Below are 23218 nucleotides of genomic sequence, written 5' to 3'. Positions count from 1 at the left end.
TTACACAAAACATTATGAGAATCATGTCATGGCGATTATGATTCTGAAGTTCTATGAAGGCAACCTGCAGACAATAAAAATAACAGTAAGACTGTTTAAATAAGAATGGTTTATTCAGTTTCATTCTGGTAATTGTTGTTCAGAGTTCGTTTACATGTTTGTTATCACTGTAAGGTAAACACGATTGGTACTGTTGTTTCCAACAATGATAAATGCTTTCGTTCCTGCCCGCCCTATTCCTACAAATGTGTATCTAAATGCATATGAAAATGCCAAAACGCGCACTTTCATATGATCCCCTGTAAAGTGCACACTCATAAGACACAAACGCAGAAACATTTACATAGACATTCACTCTTGATATTGTCTGCAGCGGTCTGAGGAATGCTTATTCATCAAACTCAATCATTACTGCACTGAAGCCCCACCCTTTCAAGAAACCCCTCCCTAAAAGCCATCCCATCCCCGCCCACCAATATAGATTACAACAATCTCACACTGTCCTATAATAATGACTCTCCTTATGAAGATAATGCACCTATTTCAACTTAGACCAATGGATGAGATGCCCCTTACCTTTTGTTTTGTATTCTATTCTATTAAAAAAAAAAAAAAACTAGCTATGTGTACTGCGCTAGAATAACTGAGACTTGTCATGGCACTTGTATACTGCTGTTGTTCTCTCGTTGGTCTGATTGCTTCTATTGTTCTCATTTGTAATTTGCTTTGGATAAAAGCGTCTGCTAAATAATTACATTTAAATGTAAATTAAAGATTTTTTCTGCAACTATGAGTTGTGACTCAATTTGCTGGCACATAAACAGAAATAAAAGCAAACAAAAACAAACTAAATAATTTGGCATGAGCAAAGATGAGGAAAGATCCCTCAAAAAAGCCGACAAAACTCACAAAGTTTCAAAAAAGGATCAAATGATCAATAAATAAGTCAATAAATTAAGTATATAAAGTAACGTACTCAAAGAGCAGTTAAATATCTATCGTACAGTAAAAACAAATTCTGCATTGCAATTCTTCGATATAAAACAGCGAATTGCAGTTTATGACTCGACTGCTCTTACAAAAATGGCCACTATGCTAATCAGTGGCACAGGCCAATCCAGTACCTTCCCATGATTGCACGTACATACTATAGCAAATAAAAGTCTATTAGCTACCCTTATCCGGTCCGTCTCGATTCTCTTTTGTTATGTGCACTGCTATGATGACCATACACTTTTGGTTACACAATGAACAAAAGTGATGGTTTCTGAACCATAATCTTCCTCTAGTTTCCCATTACAGCTCACAAATGAGACTCCATCCCAGCAACTAGCAGAAACATCAGCTGTGCCTTTCAGTGAACGATTCATAAGCCTAACACCTGAACTTAGTGACTGGCAAATGAGTTTTACAGATCTCTGCTGCAACACTATCAATGACTGACACATGTTGCAGTCACATAGGTGTGGGTTGTGACAGAATGTTAAGACAGGATCAAAGGTCTCCAAAACTCCTCGAGTCCCTAAGCTGAGGTCCAGCGGTCAAATCACTGAGCACAATCATGCTTGTCATATCCATTTGAGCTCATGTCAATCTCAAAATGTCCACCTCGAGAGCTGCCCCAGTCTGGACGGGTTCACTGAAGATGAGAACAGACGTACCTCGAGGTAGAGACCTCACTGTCAAACCGGATTTGTTTTTGTTTTTCTCTGCGAGTATGTTTGAGAAGAGTGGACCTTCCATCACAAAGGCAAATACGATGCATTTCGTCCTTAATCCTAAGGTCCAAAATTGTGGAGACAAAGGCCACTATTTGGGTGTGGTAGATCTACATTTAGCTCCCACGTTCAGGGCTCAACTAGTGGTTAATCTGTTCTGATTGGATAGTCTCCCACACAGGTTGAACAAAAGGCGATCTTTTTTCGGAGAGCTCGGGACTACTGGCTCAGAAATGTCAGAGAGAGGGAGAGACGGTTGCTAGGACACGAGGAGAGCAGCGAGGAGAAGCGTCGCCACAGTGATTAACAGTCGGTCTCCAGACGGACTGCTGCCACTGACGCTCTTCTCCAGTTTAGGGATCTCAGGGTTAAACTCGTCTGAGAGAGAGAAAGAGAGATCAAAGAAAGAAAGAAAGAAGTTAGTGAGCATCTAAAGACCGAATAAAAAGTATGATGGTTTTCACCAAAACATGAAGCATTGATAATAAGGAGAAATGTTTCTTGAGCATCAAGTCAGCAGATTAGACTGATTTCTTAAGGATCGTGTGACACTGAACTCTGGACTCCAAATTTTTGAACACTAGTATATAAAATATACTAATAAAATATACTGATTTTATTTCTTATTTAAAACTTTCTCATAATTACTGCTTATAAAACTGAAACTGACAACATTCCATTGTTTGATAAGACTACAGAAATATATAACACAAAATGTCCAAACACTGTGACATCATATAGATGTATATACCCATATAAATTCTCACTGAGCTAACTTAAGCTTTTTATTTCTATTTCTGTCACGTTAGGCTAATCCTATCAGCAGGGTATTCAAGAAAAGGATTGTAAATTATTGAAAAAAGAGAGGGGGAATGAGAATGTGATAGGAAAATTACACTAGACTGGAGCTGAACCTGCACACCTCACATGAGCACCATGGTTCAGTGTCAAGAACAAATGCATTTACCATTAAGCAACTGCAACCAAAGGAAAAAGTTAGACCTTAAAGTTAGATGCTTATATAGACACTAAATGATCACCTACTAAACATCAGCAAATGACAAAAGGTACATCAACTGTAACGGTTTTCCCACAGCCTTCTCCAAATATAAGGAAGATTAAACCATCCATTCATTTTCTGTATTATTACTGGCCCCAAAGCTCTATAACATTCTACAAGGGTTATTGATGATGGAAATAATCACTTAGAAAGAGAGAGAGAGAAATAAAGGCAGCAGAGAGGAGGAGAGATAGCGAGAGAGAAATCTTGTCTAAAACAGGAGATATAATTGTAGAGAGAAGACTGGGAAGGATATCAGACAGAATTAAACAAAGAAAATTTGATATTTCTTATCTGTAGCAGCCACGCTGTATGTTGATAAAAGACGTTTGGGCGGTTAGAGGTTAAACACACTGCTGTGATAGCAGACGTGATTGAACATACACACAGCTCAATGGATGTTTCAGGAGAGCCGTGTCAACACATCATGCAAAAGTCTGGAATTTGTTATTATTGATGCTCACAGGTAAAAATCCAACAGGACTGGTTCTGCTCTCTGTGTGACAAAGTAGGAAGTGTTCCTGGATCAACATCTTTTGTTGAGCCTGGAATAACATTACTGTCAAACAAATATAGTCTTATACCTTAGTGACTCTAAATTAGTTTTGCTTAAGGACACAGATTTGACTTTGGACAACAAGTGCTGATCCAGCACTGTACCAGAACTGTCTAGAGTGCAAAAGTACACACAAATGTTTCAGCTGTGAATCCAGGCATTATTGTTATTGTAGCAGCATTGAACTGTTTATGTATTTTTTGCTGAATTATTCTAGCAACCACAGCTGCCCATTTTATTTTGTAAAAACAACAGGATTTGTGTGTGTGTAAATTTCATGTGAAAAATTGGCATATATTGCTAAATAAATATAGCAGCACTTCTAACACAATTAAGAGAATTGGCTCTAATATATATATATATATATATATATATATATATAAAATGTCAATGATAAACAACAAAACAAAAACAAGCATATTTGCATATTGGTGTTTCCATTTAACATTTTTGTATACAATATACTAAGATTTGCACAAAAATACGGAAGCCTGGCTACTGAAATGTATTTAACCATTAGTTGTGGCCTAATGCTTAGAGTCAGGCTTGTAACCCGAAGGTTGTGGGTTCGAGTCTCAGGTCTTCAGGTGTATGTATGGGTTAAATGCAGAGCACAAATTCAGAGTACAGGTCACCATACTTGGCCACACGTCACTTCACATTCACACACATACACATTAAATTTCCATGACTGCATAACAATATGGAAAATCAATAACATGGCATAGGCTATGTAGGAAATTGTGCTATTTTATAAATACAATAGCAGAAGCATAATTTACCAGCGTAAAACTGTAATTAACTGGACTAAATGGTGAAAAACTAGATTAATACCTCTACTGGAGCCATGGGGCAGTGGTTAGTGCAAGTCACATTTCATTTCTCATCTTAGGACATGTAGATTTGAGTCTACTCTGAGACTATGCTGATCCCACTTGCTAGGCCATCCTCTTTTTCTCTGGCTCTTCCAAGTTGTAAAACGGCAGTGAATGGTGCCCCTATATAAAGGAATGTCCTGGCCAGGATTGCTAAAATGTCTAAAAAGTCTGTTTTGACTGTTTTCCTATTGCTTTTATACTTACTTAAGTTAATGACTGAAAAGTACTTAAAATAGCATTGGCATTGTACATGATAACGGCATGCAAGAAGGTGGGATCTAAAGAGAACGGTCACAGTAATGCAAACACATAGACTGTAGAGTACACGTCAATAGGGAAACAAAACCAAAACCCAGACATTTTGAGCAATTTAGAAATCCTGACCAGGATTTATCCAGGAAAAAGAGGCTATATGGTCAACCAACAATTGGCCAATCATTTGTAAATATGTCTACAGTAGCCTATTAGTCAAATGAAGAGGGAAAAAGTCAAATATTGCTTTAGCTTTCAGCTGTTTTCTTTTTTTGGGGGGGGGGGGGGCTTAAATATATATATATATATATATATATATATATATATATATATATATATATATATATATATATATATATATATATATTTTTTTTTTTAATTAGCCTACAAAAAATTCTTATGCGTTGCAATCCTTTCATTTGTAATATTTGGCATGTTTGTGTGCTGCTGTGCATCCCTGCACTGTAAAAAATTTCTTGTTGTTTTTACAAAAACTTTTTGGCAGCTGTGGTTGCCAGAATAATTTTGTAAAAATACAGAAAACTGTAAACACATTTACGCCAAAAACTGTTAATTTTACAATATAAAGCTGTAATTTACAAACAAGAAAATGTGAATATAAACCAGTAAATTCAACAACACACAAAATTAAATCTGTTTTGTACCTTGAAAATACTGACAACCACCACAATAATAAAGATGGTACTGTATAAGAGAAAGCCACATGAAGTATCAAAGCTCATCACAAGTAGCTTCACCACAAGCAGAAGTATATATTAACATATAGAAGGTGCACATTTATGGAAACACAAAACACCATCATGGTAACACACGTGATACTTAAATAATGCAAAAAACTTTCATTAAGCAACAGAAGATGTAACATAAAGCTCAAATGTACATAACTGATAACAAGAACTATTTAAAAACATGATTATTTAAACAAAATACTTTCAAACGTGGAGTGTCACGCAGGGAATTCTGGGAATATCAGTTTACAGTTTTAGACTGTAAATTATACATTGATTTGTTCTTTTTTTACTTCTAAAAGCTGTATAATTAACAGAATTTTACTGTAAATTTACATTAAATGCTTTGTTAGATCTTTTACAGTTTTTCCCTGTATATAGTACGGGAACTTACTGTTAACCTATTATCAGTTATTTTCCGTAGCGTTTTTACAAAATTTTACAGTTAAAATTACACTTATTTTTTACAGTGTGTGTTTAATAAGCAGCGTGTACGTGCGTTGTGGACCCGCCTATACTAACACACTCTTTAAATAACAAAGAAAAAACATTGCACCAGACCTTAGTCCAGGTCTATGGGCAGTCTATTTTCAGCTCCTTAAAATAGCAATGCGCCAGCAATGCGCCTGAACACACCTCTATTTTAAAACAGCATGTCCATGGGCGCACAAATGAGCGCAAATGCATTTGCTAATTAAACGACATGGCTCTGGACGGGAAAATGCGAACGGCGCCGGACTGAAACTAGCAAACACACTACAGGGCCCCTAATGTGTACTATACAAAGACCTAAACAGAACGAATGTTTTAATGCAGCATCAGCACAAATGATGGTATTATGGAGCTGTTGACATAAAATAAAGTAAAACGTACTTTTCAAGACAGCTGCACTTGGATTGACATGTTAGCAATGTGTTTTTTTATTAAATATGGTTTGGGAAAGCTAACTGGATGCTGACAGCTTTAGAAGTAGGAGGATCTGGGTACAAATAGAGGGTTCATTTGTTCATGTGGTGTATGAGTGTCATAAATGGATACAAGAATCAGTTTCCATTTTACTGCCATCTACTCACACACACACACACACGCACAAATACACAAACAGACCTACTGCTGGAGTGCTTTTGGATGCCGAGGGCGGTGTAAAGTGCCAGCTATTTGTTTTGTTATGTGTTTTAGCAAGGGCACGTGGGTGATCCTTCCTGTGATCCTGATGTGAACTTGGGTTTCTGGGTATTTGCTGGACATTCGTTTCAGATGCATTTACAGCTCGATTTCTCAGAATAAAACTAACATTTGAGTGAGCATGAGAAGGCAAAAATAGAGAGAATGAATAAATGCATTCATTTGTTTGCTTTAGGCCGTCCCCTGGTTACAGGACATTCCTATCTGGCCAAATGGTTATTCTGGTTTCATGAGGAATTTCAGATGCTTACGAGACAGATTAAAATATATTTCTGAGCGCAGATAAACATTTGTGTTACATACTTTTATAAAGCCAATGTGTGTGCAGGTTTCCTGTGTTTATGTGTGTATGTGTTCACTCACCAATGTCATGCAGTTTGGGTCTGACAGTGTAGTCAGGTGGACTCTGGTCTGAGTCATCATCTGCATTAGAGACTGTAGCAGAGAAAACACAAGATCTTTCAGCATACAGTGGCCCCAAAAGACTATTCGGACACTTAAAGCATAGTACACCCAAAAATGAAAATTAGATGAATTTTGCAAAAAAAAAAAACAAAAAAAAAAAGCATGTCAAAAGCTGATTTTGTGTAATAAATAAATACAATTCTATGATTATGAACATTTGCGAAACTCATATAGGAAGAATAAGGGTAAATAATTTATTTTCAACTTTCAGTCTATACATTCTTTGCATTTATAGTATTTTTATACTATATATATATATATATATATATATTAGGGGTGTAACGGTTCACAAAATTCACGGTTCGGTTCGATACGATACACTGATGTCACAGTTCGGTTCGGTTCGGTTCGATACGTTTTAGATACAGCAAAATGTAAAAACATCTCAACTTTTCAGAATGCCGCAAGCGCACCGCGGGTCATGTGACAAGAACCAACCAATCAGCTTCATCCTTTCCCGTAACAACGTTGAGAGCTCAGCCAAGATGAAGGAACAGCTGATCATAGTTGTATATGGATTGCAATTTTGAAATAAATTTAGTAGCAGAGCTACTGCAAGCGATTTTTAGAGCTGCAAATCCATTTATCCTTCGCTGAAATTTCCGCGTCTCATGGAGAGAGCACGTCATTGTTGCTTAGCAAAGACAGACGCCTCATGAGCGCTTCTGCCCGAGCACTTTGGAAAGGAGGAGAAAGAAGCGCTTAGCGTTTTCCATGCGTTTTTAGGCACGATATGTGAACGGCCCCTAAGGCGCTCGCTCACTCAGCACGCGCTGAAGGCTCGTTGCAAAATGTCTAATGCATTTAACAGACCAGAAATATAAGATCCTAAAATAACCAACAGGTCTGGTGTTTGGGTTGGATTCCCTGTAAGCTATAGTGTCTAAATGCTGCAGGGATAGTTTGCTGCGTGCATGTTTCTCCTTTTTTTCGTCTTTTCCCAGATAGTACTGACGCATATATCCCAGATATTCCCGCTGGTGTTTTTTTTTTTTTGTAATCCCGCTGGTGTACCCTGTCATGTTGCAGATGCGACATACCGTTGTTTTTTTATCCACCACTCTCTTGCCATCACCATTATAGCTTAAAGGGAATCCAAAGTGCACCCAAACACCAGACCTGTTGGTTATTGGAGGATCTTCTCATTTCTAGTCTGTTAAACGCATTGGCTATTTTGCAACGAGCCTTCAGCGCGTACTGAGTGAGCAAGCGCCTGCTTACTCTGAGTAGCCTAACATAAACATATAAGATGGTGTTTTTTTCTTCTTCGGGAGTGTCAGGGGTGTTGCCTGTTACGTTGTTTGGGTTATTGGGCTACCTTGTTGAACGCATATCATTATATTTCTTTCTCTCTCTTTTTTTTTTTTTCAAATATAATTAATTACTCCAACGAACCGTTCGGTATACATAATGCGTACCGCGTACCGAACCGAAAGCGTCGTACCGAACGGTTCAATACGAATACGCGTATCGTTACACCCCTAATATATATATATATATATATATATATATATATATATATATATATATATACATGCTGCTATGGAATAGCATGCTTATGTTTATTGCAAAAATGCATATATTTATTAGTTTAATATAGAGTTTATATTAGCTCAATTGATAGATCATTGCATAGCAAGCGCAATGTTGGGGGTTTGATTCCCCGGGAACACATGATAGGTAAAAATTGATAGCCTGAATGCACTGTAAGTCACTATGGATAAAAGCGTCTGCTAAATGCATAAATTAAATTAAATGAATAAAATTGAATTTCTTGCTATCCCTTATTTAAACACAACGCGTTCAAACTTCAAAAGATAGTTATGTACAGTACGTTTACAAAGCATTTACAAAAATATACACATATATAACTGAGATATATCAGTGATTAATGCAATTAAAGAGCTGCGTAAGTTACGCTATCAAAGAAAGAGAAAGCAAAGAGAAGAGACAAGAGAAAGTGAAAGAGAGAGCAGGGGATGAGAGGACCTCTCCACACATGGCTCTGATCAAAGAGGCCACGGAACGTGTTCAAGCATTAATAGTTTGCTCACACACAAACACACATTAAACCTATCATCATGACCTCTTCTTGTGGTTTGCATGCTTTTTGTGTGTGTGTGATGATGCTCACCTGTAGAACAACAGACAAACACCCGCAGTCTTAAACAGCTGTGTCCATGGTGATGGATTGGTGTAGCTGCAATAACATGACAGCACAAACATTAACCTACTGCCACCTACTGGACAATAACACGCACTGACATCATTTTAAGGATCTTAATGTGATGCTCCTTTACTACTTCAATGAACACTATGCAGCATATACAGCATATACAAACTGCTTATTAGTTCTCAATAGTGTGAAACAGTGGATTATACAATATTAATAATTAAAAAATAGTATTTTTTTTTGTTGTTGTTGTAAAAACAGCTTAACAAGCACGTAGCATTGTGGGATACAGTAAAATTGTCTTTGCAGTTATAATACATTGTTTTTAAATTAAGATAAAACCATCACAAAATAAATAACATTGATCAAAACAGATACAGTGAACGTTTACTAAATTATCAATTTCTACAAGCTGCAGATACCATTTGCGATTGATGAACTGGCCCCAAATGAACTCCCCTGAGCTCAGACACAGATAACGTTTCTTGTTTTCAGGTTGATAAACATATGGGCCACGATGTCATAGAAATGTTTGAGTGTGATGCCATTTTTCAATACCAAATAGTTGTCATACTATCGCTAATAACCTGCCTACAGACTGCACTAATGAAGACGACTATTAGCATTAGCTGGGACATGCATCAGAAAATCATCATTAGCAGTGCTCTATTAACACTCGGTTTACAGCCTGCATTAAAAAGTTTTCAATCAAAATGGGTGCGCTCTAATTGGTAGTGATTGACCCGAATGCCAGAGAGACTGATGATCGGCGGCCGCCCGTAACGTCCATATCTCAATAACAAGCTCCTTTGGATGGCGAAGCTGTCACTATTTGACCAAACAAGGCAGTTTTGAGAGGAAATGGACTGCTGGGAAACATGCATTTGAACCTGTCCTTGGGAGCTTTCTTTTATTTTCAGCTGTGATTTGGAAAAATGAATGAAACATGGTTGTATTTGAAATAAATAAACTACCGCTTCATAACAATAAACCATATCACGAAAGGGAGGATCCTGCCAAGGCACTTCTGTTAACAATGTCTGCATGAACAAAGCACTAAACCTCCATCTGCTCACCAGTACGCCTTTCTCTGTGTAATAACCTTTTCGCTAAGTGGAGTTCAGATAAAGTTAGCTTACTGCAACCTGGAACTTGCCAGCTAAAGAGCACTTTAAAGGAGTGTTATGTTAAATGCAAGTTGGACAGAATCAGTGGCATGCTGTCAATAACCACAGACATAGTTTTGACTTGCACCTGAGTTTGTTGACAGAAATCCATTTGTAATTGTGCAACGTTTGCCCCAGATACTTCCATTGCTAGCTTGTTTTTACAAACTGAGGAGCATTTTCTGAGGTAGTGTGCCGCCAGCTTTTCCATTCACATGTTCTTATGCAAATATTGCAATGCTGCATTAGAAGTTGTGACTTGAAACATTAAGATTCGATTCTATCAGCAGAATTTGAACACAAATGTACACACTAAGTTGAGTATAATGTTTATTTAGTGAGATAACAATACTCATAAACTACAACTGAAACACAATTACTGAATAAATTAAAGAATGTGTGTCAATAACTAAAGTGTGACTTTGATTTAGTCATGTGACTGATTAATTCACTCAGATAAGTATTACTGTATAATTCACTTAGGCTAGAATCACCTTCCAGAATGTTCTAGCATGTTATTATTTAAGGCATTAAGCATCTGCCAAAAGATTGCTAGCAAAAATGTAATTCTTCAAAGCATGGTTTATTATGTTTAATGAAAGTGGTTTCCCCATTGGCTCCAATTTACATTTCTATTTTGAGGTAATTTCCCCAAAAGGGAATTTTTTTCTTCTCTTGAAGGCAATGGATAAGCTAATTGGAAAAATGTTTGTTTTGCAAAATTTCCTTTCTTTTTCTTTTTTTTAGCACAAATTCAGTTTTTGCCTTGGATGGACAGATAGGTACTAATATTTTTAATTGAGCTTAATTTGAATTTGAAGTAACTAAAACTAAAGCCATAATAATATTTTTGTTTCTCAAAAACAAAAACAAACAACAACAACAAAAACAAAACATTAACTGAAATAAACTAAAACAAAATGTTACTTTTACTTCACTTATTTATTTTACTTCAGCTACTTGTCAAAGCAACATTCATGTCAATCTACCATAACAATAATGAACAAAATTACTAAATGTTTATTAAATGTTTATTAAATGTTTATCAAATTAAAATAAAAACAGAAAGTACAAAAAATAGAAACTAATTTTAAATATATATATATATATATATATATATATATATATATATATATATATATATATATATATATATATATATATATATTTATATATATTTATTCTAAATATATATATATATAAACTATAAAAGTAAAAGTGTAAGATAACACATACCAGCCTCTATGAGTCAACCCATTTCATGTCAAATAAAAGCTTTTATTTGATAACTGATGTATGTTTTAAATATTGTTTTAATTGTTATTGTTATTATTATTCCCCTTCCTAATCAATAGAACTTCAATACATCAGTGTACTTACAATTTTTGAGGTTTGTGATTCTGATGCTTTGTAGATAAAACCAAACAACTAAACAGATGAAAAGAAAATAACAAAATAACAAAAATATCATTAGAAAGCAACCAATACTCACATATATAGTAGTACTCATGACCCACGTTGAATTCATAGCCCAGCGAGAAGGCGCTGTAACGCTGGAATTTCTCTGAGAACTTAATGGGAGCGTGGGGGGCGTGCGGCCGGTTGCACTCCCAGCGTTTGAAGCCCATCTGTGGGTCGCAGGTGCGGTAGCCTCGGTAACTGACCATGTAGAGAACGTACTGCTCGGCCACACCGCGCTCTAGCGCCCCCCGCTGGCTCTGGTTGTAGTGTGGACAGTAAATGTCCAGGTAGTCGTTGACACTGACCTGTACAGTGTAGCCCTCTCTCCGCAAGCTGAAAGAAAGACAGAGGAAGGAATGGGAAAAAGAGAAACAAACAAAATATTATTATAAGAATACAGTGTTTTTGTTAATCGAATGGCATCAGTGTCATATGCTTTAGATTTCCCTATGGGCAGACAGGAAAAAGGAAGAAAAATGGAAGATCTCATTGACCTTTTAAAACGTGTAAGTCCTGCTTGAACGGAAAAGCAGTTATATTTCAATGCTTTTCCACAGCACATTAAACCAGATCATTTTTCATGCTTAATGCATGTGAGACACTGATCAAACAACAGGGGGCAGTATATCATTTTACAGCAGCTCTTCTAATGTGACTGTCTCAACACAAGCTCTAACAGAAGAAAAAAAAGTACTTATACACACACTTGCACGCTTCTAGGTCAGGTCCCACAGGAGATTATTATTCAATTACAAAATGAGGATCAGAAATGTCACCCATTCCTCTTCCGCTAACCCTTCTCCTCAGTTTCTGTCTTTCTTCACACTTCATTTCTCTTTTCTACACACTTTCTGTACTACTACATATGCAAGCTGTTTTTGTTATTTTTTGCTTTCTAAAATGCACATCAGTCACGTGTCCGCTTTACAGCTTCACTCCTCCTTTTTTACTCACCGTATCTGCTTTTTTTTTTTTTTTGCTAAAGCTTTTTTCCTGTATTTTAATCAGTGTCTTTCTTAGCCTTTTATCAATACACAACAGATGGCAATCACATCTTTGATTAGGGCTTTCTCTCTCTCTCGCTCACACACATGCAGACTGAATGAAAGATTTTTGTTATGCAGTGTGTTTTGTGGAGGGACGCTTCAAAGCTGCTATATTTAGGGAGAGGGAGCAGGCAAGGAGAGGAAAAGAGAAAGATAAAGGGAGAAGATGAAAGAGTGAGGAAAGATGAAATGAAAGTGCAGGAAAACAAAGGATGATATGGGTACAGATAGGCACAGAATTGGGACGCTGATGTACTTGACACTGCTGAAGATGATGATTTTGAGGGGTGTGAGTTTGTTGGTCAGGTTTTTACACTGCAGGGACCAAAATGTCCCCAAAAGGTGAGTAAAAACTAAAATAACTAAAATAAGAATTAAGCAATACAAAGCATGACATATTGCATACAAATCAGCGCGAGAGCTTTCCAATATGCACGCCATATATCCAAGAGAGCACCTGTCAATCAAAAGCTCACTATCCAATCAGAGCAGATCATTGTTAACCCCGCCCCCACGAGAGGTTTGTGTCAAAACACCAAACGAAAAAACTGCGAAACATAAGAGAAATCTGTGGCAATGCATTCAGAATCCACGATTAGCGCGAAAACAAATCTTTGAAGAACATTAACAAAGAATGAAGCATATTTGAAAAGCCTGTTGAATTTGTGCAACTGAGTTCATTTTTCTTCTTTTGTAATGGCATAGTTTTGATAGTTTCTGAAAAAGTTACGTTCAGTTTTATAGTTACGTTCATTTTTTTAAGCAAATATAATTCCAGAGGTGAGCAGATTTCTGGGTGAACTATCCCTTGAAATGTGTTTGTGATGTAGCACTCACTACATTAAAAGTAACCTACAGTAATGTGCATGTGTCTTCCTGGACAAGTGCAATATGTTACAGTATTATTGTGCCACATCACCATGTGTTTATGCTCTTTAGTGTACATGCTCTATAGATAAAGTGTTACGCAACTGTGTCTGCCCCATGACACCCACAGACGAGAGAGAGAGAGAGAGAGAGAGAGAGAGAGAGAGAGAGATGGAGCGCTCCCCAGGGACGTGCACATGTATTGAAGTGTGAAAACGGAGTAATGGTTTTCCCTCTTCTTCTCTTTTCTCACTTTCCCATTTTGCTGTCTCATCATCATTCTCTTTTCAGTGGGAAGGAAAACCTTGTTAGAAGGCAAAGCAGGAGGGAGGGAGAGATAGAGAAAGTGATAGGAATTAAAGTGATAGATAGAAGCAACATTTCCAGCTAATAATCATTTCAGAACACAATGAACAGCCTTCAGGGCCAAAGTCTTCACACTAACCATTAAAGAAAATCTTCAATTCACACACTTTATTCACTGAGACATGTATCTGATATATTCCAGTGATACCACTATCTTTTTTTTCATCCATCCATGTTTTATCCTTTTTAAAAATAATTTTACTTTTCGTTGTTTTCCGACATATTCCTTTTGATAAAATGAAATAAAAATTCCTGATCTTTTTTTCTCTCCCTCTCTCTTTTTTATTTATTTAAAAGATGACATACAGACATGCGTAGAAGTAAAAAAAATGGTTCCTTATTGTTGATATTTTTTACTCAGCTGTCTGTTAGTTAAATTACTCTGCAGTACACTTGCCTGACAAACAAGTACCACATACTATTACATGCTATACAGCTACCAATTCCAGTACATACATATTTCATACAGCTGAATGATTAGCACCTTGCCAACCTTTAAAAATGCATTCACCACATCTAACAGCCTTTTAACAGCTCTATAAAAGTTGATAACGCCCAGATATCCATCCTGAACTATTTTGTTTAGTCCACGCCAGGCTCCACACGTCATTATATGTTTTTATCACACAACTGCAGCTCTGTGCACAGTTTGCTTCTGAGCTTTAAACATTGCTAAAATGGTATCTGACGCAGTCTTGGCTGGCTATTACTGTGATGGATTCCCAGTAAAAGGTTAAAGCTATAACACAGAAAATTCACTCCCGGGGGCAATCCGCGGATGATTCACATGGGTAGATAGAGAGACAACGTGAGAGAGACAGTGAGATAGAGAACGAGAGGGAGATTCTCAAGTATCTACTGTACATAATCTAAAGAATCCAAAAAAAGACACCTCTTCAGTGATAATGGTTGAAACTTGAGAACTGCCTGCTAAAATGCTTTGGGTAAAAAGCCAAACACTCTGTTCAAATTTACTTTAAACTGCACCTAAATGTGTTTCAAAGTGTTGGTGTTCACACCTACAGCGATTTGCAGCAACAAAGTGGCCCTTGGTCATTCATTTTCAATGAGAGCTGGTGATTTGAAAGATAACAGCATTGTCAATTCAGTGTGGCTGAGTATAACTGAACAGTGTTTAAGTAGTGATGCTATACAGTTACTACCAATGGCAAAAAAATACTTGAGTATCAATGGGAGACCAATGCACAAAGGTACATCAGAAAAAGTAGTTGAGTGTAGACAAAAACTGAGACATTAAACGTAATTCCGAGCAATTAGACAACCAATATTTGTATCAATATTTACAGTTTTCTACTAAATCAGTTCTTTAATATCAGGTCTACCAATATATGGCACCTTCTGGTGGGTCTCTGAAGAACAGTGTCTAATAATGCCATAAAACAGATGAGCATTCAACAGGAAACAATAGAAAGAAGGTAAAGTTTATTTAATACATTTTAATTTCATATATTGTTTGCACAGAAACATGGCTACACAGCGACGTACCCAACAATGCTATTGAGCTAGCCGGACGCTACACGTTCCGGGCAGATAGAACAGCAGATGACTCCGGCAAGACAAGAGGTGGTGGATTGTGCATTTATGTCAACAAAGCTTGGTGTACGAACACTGTCATTGTTGGGAGACATTGCTCAGCTAACCTAGAGTTTCTCATGGTTAAATGTAGACCTTTTTATCTGCCATGGGAGTTTACTTCCACCATAATAACCGCAGTCTATATTCCACCGGATGCTAATGCCAAGCTTGCTTTGAACGAACTTCATGCAACCATTAGTAAACAACTGACTGCTTACCTGGAGGCTGCTTTTATTTTCGCGGGTGATTTTAATCACTGCAAATTAAAAACAGTACTCCCCAAATTTCACCAGCATGTTTCCTGCCACACCCAAGAGGGTCTGGCTGCAGACTTGCACTCGCACTCTCAGACTTGCATTCTCAGACTTGCACTCTCAGACACTTCCGCTAGTGACGTCACTTGCACTTTTTTTTTTTTTTTTTTTTACTTTTTGTTTGAATTTCCCAACATTTTATAACAGTAGCCAGGTGGCGAAGACAAGAAAAAAATAAAAAAATTTACAATGTCACTTGCAATCGCTACTTGCACTCTCTGCTACCTTGCAATCGACACAAATCTTGCTTGTTGCCAATGGAGACAAGAAGCTGTGGTGGTAAATAAACGTAATGCACAAAGTTTCGCGCTAAGCATTTTTCCATATAGAATAAACTGTCTACAACTTGTTTATATCACTGTCTTTGTCCATTAAGCTACATTATGTGTTTTATTTATAATGCTTTTCTATAGGAGGAAAACGTTTAATGTACAATTTAATGCACTGCGTTCTGTACTCGTCTGCTTGCCTGTACGGAGCTGATCCTTTTAAAATCACTTAATGCATTTCATAATGCACGTTCATATTTGCTGGTCTGTATATACGTTGAGTCAACAACAAGACATATAGGCTATGCATGCTGAATTGTCTTTATCATCTTAGTCAATTATTAGGCCACATTAAGCCTTCGCATTGTGTTCATAGCCATCTGCTTGCCTTGTTGTACATTAAATAATAACTATATATCGAATTTGGTCTTTTAATTGAACTTAACGTATCCTAATATATTATGCCATATTAAGTGTTTGTTTTTTTCTACAGGAGGAAAACGCTTAACGAAAGACTTTGTGTATAGTTGTGCAAGTAGCGATTGCAAGTGACATTGCAATTTAGTTTCTTTTTTCTTTTCTTCACCACCTGGCTACTGTTGTAAAATGTTGAAAGATTCAAACAAAAAGTTATCAATTAATAGAAAAAAATAATAATAATAAAGACTGCAAGTGACGTCGCTAGAGTGTCTGAGAGTGCAAGTCTGAGAATGTAAGTCTGAGATCGCAAGTGCAAGTCTGCAGCCAGACCCTTCTCGCCACACCAGAGGAGACAAAACTTTGGATCATGTTTATACAAACATTAATTGAGCTTACATCACGACCCCCCTCCCCCACCTCAGACAGTCTGATCATCTTTCTTTGTTTCTCACCCCTAAGTATTCACCCCTCATCAACTGTGTGAAGCCATCAGTGAGGACCATCAAAGTGTGGCCAACTGGAGCAGACTCTTTACTTCAAGACAGGTTTCAACACACTGACTGGAGTATGTTTGCTTCACAGGCTGCCTGTGGCTCTCACACGGACATTGATATCTACACCTCCTCTGTACTGGATCACAGCAACTCTACCATTGACAGTGTAACAACAGAAAAACAGATAACAACATACCCTAATCAGAAGCCATGGATGAACAAGGAGGTGCGACTTCTGCTGAAAGCCCACAACACTGCCTTCAGGTCAGACGACGCTCAGGCCTACAGTAAATCCAGGGCTAGTCTGAAAAGGGGCATCAAAAAGGCCAAGTACTGCCACAAGCTGAAGGTAGAGGAACACTTTTCCAACTCTGACCCCCGACACATGTGGTAGGGCCTCCAGATCATCAGTGACTACAAGTCAAGCAACTCCACTCCAAGAGTCACGGACGTCTCCTTCCTTAACGATCTAAATGACTTTTATGCTCGCTTCAACAGCGACAGCAAGGAGACGGCCACCAAAATCTCAGCCTCAGCTGACCACCAACCTCTAAAACTCACCTCCACAGATGTCCACACTGCACTGAGCCGGATCAACGCACGCAAGGCTGCTGGCCCTGATCGCATTCCTGGACGTGTGCTTAGGGGATGTGCAGAGCAGCTTAAAGGGGTATCCACAAACATTTTCAACCTGTCCCTCACCCAAGCAACTGTGCCAACATGTTTTAAGTCCTCATCCATTGTGCCAGTACCGTAACACTCCTCCCCAACGTGCTTCAATGACTACCGCCCCGTAGCACTCACACCCATCATTATGAAGTGCTTCGAGCGACTGGTCCTAGCACACCTCAAAGACTGCCTCCCACCCACACTGGACCCACACCAATTTGCCTACTGCAGAAATATGAGCACAGAGGATGCAGTATGCACAGTGCTGCACTCTGCAATCACACACCTGGACCATAACAACACGTATGTTAGGATGTTGTTTGTTGACTTCAGTTCAGCATTTAACACCGTCATTCCCTCCAAGCTGACCACAAAACTTGGAGACCTGGACATTAACACCTCCCTCTGCAACTGGATTATGGATTTTCTGACCAACAGGCCTCAGCATGTTCGGTCAGACCACACCCACTCCACCACCATCACACTTAACACTGGCGTACCACAGGGCTGTGTGCTGAGCCCATTCCTTTATTCCCTTTACACCCACGACTGGAAGCCTGTGCATGGATCCAACTCCATCATTAAGTTTGCAGACGACACCACGGTGATTGGCCTCATCACAGACAACGATGAGACTGCCTACAGGGAAGAGGTACAGCACCAGGCCACATGGTGCGCTGACAATAATCTGCTCCTTAACACCAATAAGACCAAGGACCTCATTGTGGACTCCAGGAAGAAGAAAGGAAGCAGTCCTGACCCCATCCACAATAACGGGATGGTTGTTGAAAGTGTCTCCAGCTTCAAGTTCCTGGGAACCATCATCTCGGAGGACCTGTCCTGGGCCACAAACACCTCCAGCCTGGTCAAGAAGGCTCAGCAGCGCCTTTTCTTCCTCAGGACACTGAAGAAGAACCAGCTGTCTTGAACCATCCTGGTGAACTTTTACCGGTGTGCGATCGAGAGCATCCTGACCAGTTGCATCACAGTCTGGTATGGGAACTGTTCAGTGGCTGACCGCAAGGCACTGCAGAGGGTGGTGAAAACTGGCCAACGAATCACAGGGACACCACTTCCTGCTCTTGAGGACATCCAGAGGAAACGCTGTCTACGTCGAGCTCGCAGCATTCTCAAGGACTCCTCTCACCCTGACCATGGACTGTTTAACCTCCTGCCCTCTGGGAGGCGCTTCAGGAGCCTCCGGACAAAGACAACAAGATTCAGGAACAGCTTTTTCCCTAAAGCTGTCTCCTTGCTGAACTCTGCCCTCTGACACCCCTCACACCACACACATAGACTCCTCCCCCTCTTCAACACTCTGACTGATTTATTTATTTATTCACAACAAGCAAAAAACAGTAACTTGTTATTACTTGCAGTACTGTATGTTCATCCAGGAACACTGTATAATCCATTTGCACACTGAAATATTTTTGATGCACTTTACTGTCCATTGCAATACTGTAAATAATGTTCATAGTTCTGCCTATAGTGTACATACACTTTTACATAGCCCATCTGTATAGTATGTTCATAGTACACCTATCTGTATATCGTGCTTATAGTATTTAATATCTGTAAATTATGTCCATAATACTTACCTGTATAGTTATTGTACATATTATAGACCTTTATTCTGTACTTACTGATTATTGCACTTCTGGTTAGATGCTAACTGCATTTCGTTGCCTTGTACCTACATGTGCAGTGACAATAAAGTTGAATCTAATCTAATCTAATCTAATAATTACTCATTTTTATAGCCTTTCATTTTCAAGTGAGAGATCCACTGCATTTCAAGATTAATTGTGAAAAAAGACAGAAAAAAAGTCACTATCATTGGGAATGGCACTCTCATTGTCTGAACATTGTCAGATTGGCATACAAGGATATTATTTTATTCTACATTGAATCCTTCAAAACCGCATTAACAATGCTCCACTTTAGCAGGTTAAGGTACGTTCACACTTAGTTCAGTTCTCTTGGTTCTGGCCAAAAAATTAATACAAAACATTTGGTCCTGGTCTGCTGAGCATTCACACAGGCATTTTTTACAGTGAAACTAAAGATACAGAAACTAAAGGCTTATTGATACATTCAAAACCAGATTGGTCAGGTTGCATGATGTATATTTCATGACTGGACTCATCGAACACGTCCAATCATGTTGCATATCTTCGCATCTTGCCATTACTTCCTGTTTTTGGTTCGTTTATAAGTATTTGGTCCATGTTGCGTTTATATTTCATTCGAATCGCACCAGAGTTCGTTTGGTGCACACCAGGGTTCGGATGGCAGCGTCCACACTTACTCAAATGAAACAAACTAACAGAGCAATCCCACCGAACAGGACACGTGTGAACAAGTCCTTAAAGAATGTCTGTGGCCACTAAATCTAGACTGCATTCATACATTATTCAGAAGACGGGGCTTTAGAGAACTGAAATAGAAGCTCGTACTAGTGCTCACATTGGCCACTTAAATAAGTGAATAAGCATAGTTCTCTGATAACACCACCCACTGAACAGACTGAAAGTGTATGTATGTGACCTTTTCATATTTGTTTGTGTGGACGATAACTCAGGCTTCTAATCTCAACATGTTTTGAATCTTAAGAAATGGATGCAGAGCTTTTCATCTCCAACCCTCAACCTCTTCTCTTTTTCAATAGGATGCATTTCAATTTATATCCAGATGATTTGTATCTCGTATTTATTTAGTAAAAGAATATAAAGCATCTTATGCTGAACAGTGGATTTCTATGAAAAATGGAAAAATAAATCTTGTATAAGCACATATATATAAATAATACAATTCAATTCAATTCAATAACAAACAAACTTCTCATGCAGCAATAAATAAATATAATACCAATTCATGTAGACTAGAGATGTCATTATGAGAACAATTACATGCTAATCAATTGTATCAAACATTTATAAGTTTCTAAATTATTTATGCTTGAGAGATGTCTCATCCCCAGCTGAGCTCTTACAGTAGCACACATACACGCGTCGCTCTCCAAGAGCTTTATTTGGCAGACAAATTACAGTAGACCCACTTGTGTCTGTTCAAAGAGCATAGAGTGAGCAGCGCTGTCTTTGAAGTGAACAATGCGATGGGGAGCCGCCACTCTCTTCAGGAAGTCTGACACACACTGTTAGCTCTCCCTCTCCTCTCCTCTCCTCTCCTCTCCTCTCCTCTCCTCTCCTCTCCTCTCCTCTCCTCTCCTCTCCTCTCCTCTCCTCTCCTCTCCTCTCCTCCTCTTTTAGAATGAGACCGGTGGGGATAGAGGGACAGGGAGACTGCCTGATTTGCATATGTTAAAGACAAGGCGTTATGATGATTCTAACCTCTTGTCCCTGAACAGTGTGATTGTTAGGAATGCACTCAAATTAAAATATTGTTTTCATGCTACATTCAAATTGTATTTTGCTAAAGTAAAAAAACACACACACACACAAACAACCAAAAACATTTAAAATGCTATATTTTTTATTATTATAAAGTATGAAAATCAGATATTAATTTAGAAATTTACTGAAATCACATTAAATTGTTAGTAGTTTCAAAAATGATAGATTTAGAGATTTAAAGTTTATGTGAGCGTTAGATGAAGGTAAAATTAAAAAGCATAATTAAAAAGTCAATATAGACTGATATATATCAATATACTGTAGATCTCTAATATTAGCAGATAACCATTATCATATTAATATATTGTGCATCCCTATTGACTGTCAAAGTCACACTGGAGGTTGTTGCCATATTTTACTCCAAATGAAAAATAATTCTCATATAAATACATGCATTAAAGGAATTAATGAAGAAATGTAATAAACAAGCGAATGAATGAACAAGGAAATGAGAAAATGTACATAATTTTCCATTACAATAAAGTCACAATAGACAATATAATCTCTTTTTTTTTTACTTCTAATTATGTGGTGTGGGTATTTTTTTTTTTTTTTTGGTGTGTGTGCATGTGATTCACCTATAAATAAATAATTTAATTTCACACTCATTTACAGCCATGGCCTATTGATCGACACATCCTCATGAAAAATGAGGTCTTGGTGGTCACATGGGAGAAGCTGGTTCTATATCTTCAAACATCCTTTCCATATCTTCACCTCTTTAAATCAATAAGAGGGGAAAAACCCAAAAACCTGTTTAAAGTTTCAGCTTAATGATACCAGCAGCGCAGAAATTACACACTGGACCTTTAAGGGAGAGTTTAAAACTACAGATGAACATGATTTAAACTAATGCAAAGTAATTCACAAATATCTAATGTGCTTATCCATGGTAAATGACTTTGTTCATGTGCACACACACACACACACACACTCTTCCACAAATGGGTGCGTCATTGTAAGGCCTCTTCCATCCATTAATATTTGATTGTATCATAAAAATAACCAACCTTTTAAAATAACTGTTCAAACACCCCTGAGCTAGAGCAGCCAGCCAGAAAGCTTGAGTAATTATTTACACTTCGTACACAATAACACGGGCGCATGCGTATGTGCACACACGTGTCTGATGATGCTCTGGTGCCGGAGTATGAGTGCATGAGGGCAGGACACAGCGGCTGCCGCTGCACCAAATAAATAAAAAATGTACAACCATCTCCTACTCGCTCTCTTCACCTCCCTCTCTCTCAGCTCCAGAGAGAATGTACATCTAACTTATATAACTCCCATTACTTCAACCTGTCTCCCACAGGCATTCTGGGAATAGAGGTGGGATCTGTCTGCTGGAAATATGGTGCTATCAGGTTCACATCAAATAAGGCGCCCATCAGAAGGTCAGTGACTTCAAGCGAGCGGAGACGGGTAGAGGCTATTTGTTTTAATGACTCTTCAGAGGTACGAAATGTCAGAGGGTGCAACTGTTCCTCTTAGTTCCCAGCTAAACTGGTAATGGCACTGTAAATTAGCCAGGGTTTGAAAGCTAGACACCCACGACTTTGAAATTACGGGGTGTTTTTGGCCACTTCGCAACTAGGACGGCTTGAGATGCGAGGCTTCTGAAGACCCTGTGAAATCAAATGAGAGTATCCTAGCTTGATTGCAGTGTTGCAGTTAAATGCGAATCCTGTCCTATTATCGTAGATTTCTTTGGACGTATTGGGACACCATCCAGGGATACTTTGTTCTACATATCCCTGAGGATTCGTTTGCTCTCTCTGCATGCTAACTAAGCCCTGGTTTTATGCCAAACATCAAGGGTGCGTTAGAAAATACCATGGAGAGACAAATGCAGTTAGCATGTGTGCTTTAGATTTCAGAATCAAATTTAGATTTTAAATTAACTTTGTCTTGTAATTACAACTGTATATCTCACAAATGCAATTTTATTTCTCAAAATTAAGACATTCAGATAGTTTCATCTTTCACAATGTAACTGTATATACAATTATTTATGCACTACCATTCACAAGTTTGAAGTCATAAGATTTGTTTTTATGTTTTTGAAAGAAGGCTCTTCTCAACAAGGCATTTATTTGAT

At 38.1% G+C, this 23218-nt stretch overlaps 1 protein-coding gene across 1 annotated transcript in view; it reads right to left on the bottom strand.

Annotated features, from left to right (window-relative positions):
* Positions 1–717: 717 nt before the first annotated feature.
* The window catches only part of LOC113062221 (ephrin-A3-like), a 99990-nt gene continuing 77489 nt past the window's right edge, over positions 718–23218 (bottom strand). Inside the window, exons 2-5 of the mRNA XM_026231922.1 lie at positions 11695–11996; positions 8998–9063; positions 6762–6833; positions 718–2096 (exon numbers count right to left, since the gene is read on the bottom strand). Of these exons, the coding sequence (XP_026087707.1) occupies positions 1978–2096; positions 6762–6833; positions 8998–9063; positions 11695–11996 (559 nt within the window). The 3' untranslated portion in view covers positions 718–1977. The remainder of the gene's footprint in view (positions 2097–6761; positions 6834–8997; positions 9064–11694; positions 11997–23218) is intronic.

This window comes from Carassius auratus, chromosome 44 (assembly GCF_003368295.1).
Source record: "Carassius auratus strain Wakin chromosome 44, ASM336829v1, whole genome shotgun sequence".
Taxonomy (NCBI): domain Eukaryota; kingdom Metazoa; phylum Chordata; class Actinopteri; order Cypriniformes; family Cyprinidae; genus Carassius; species Carassius auratus.
Note: the sequence above shows the minus strand (reverse complement) of the source record. Positions and strands in the feature narration are given on the sequence as shown.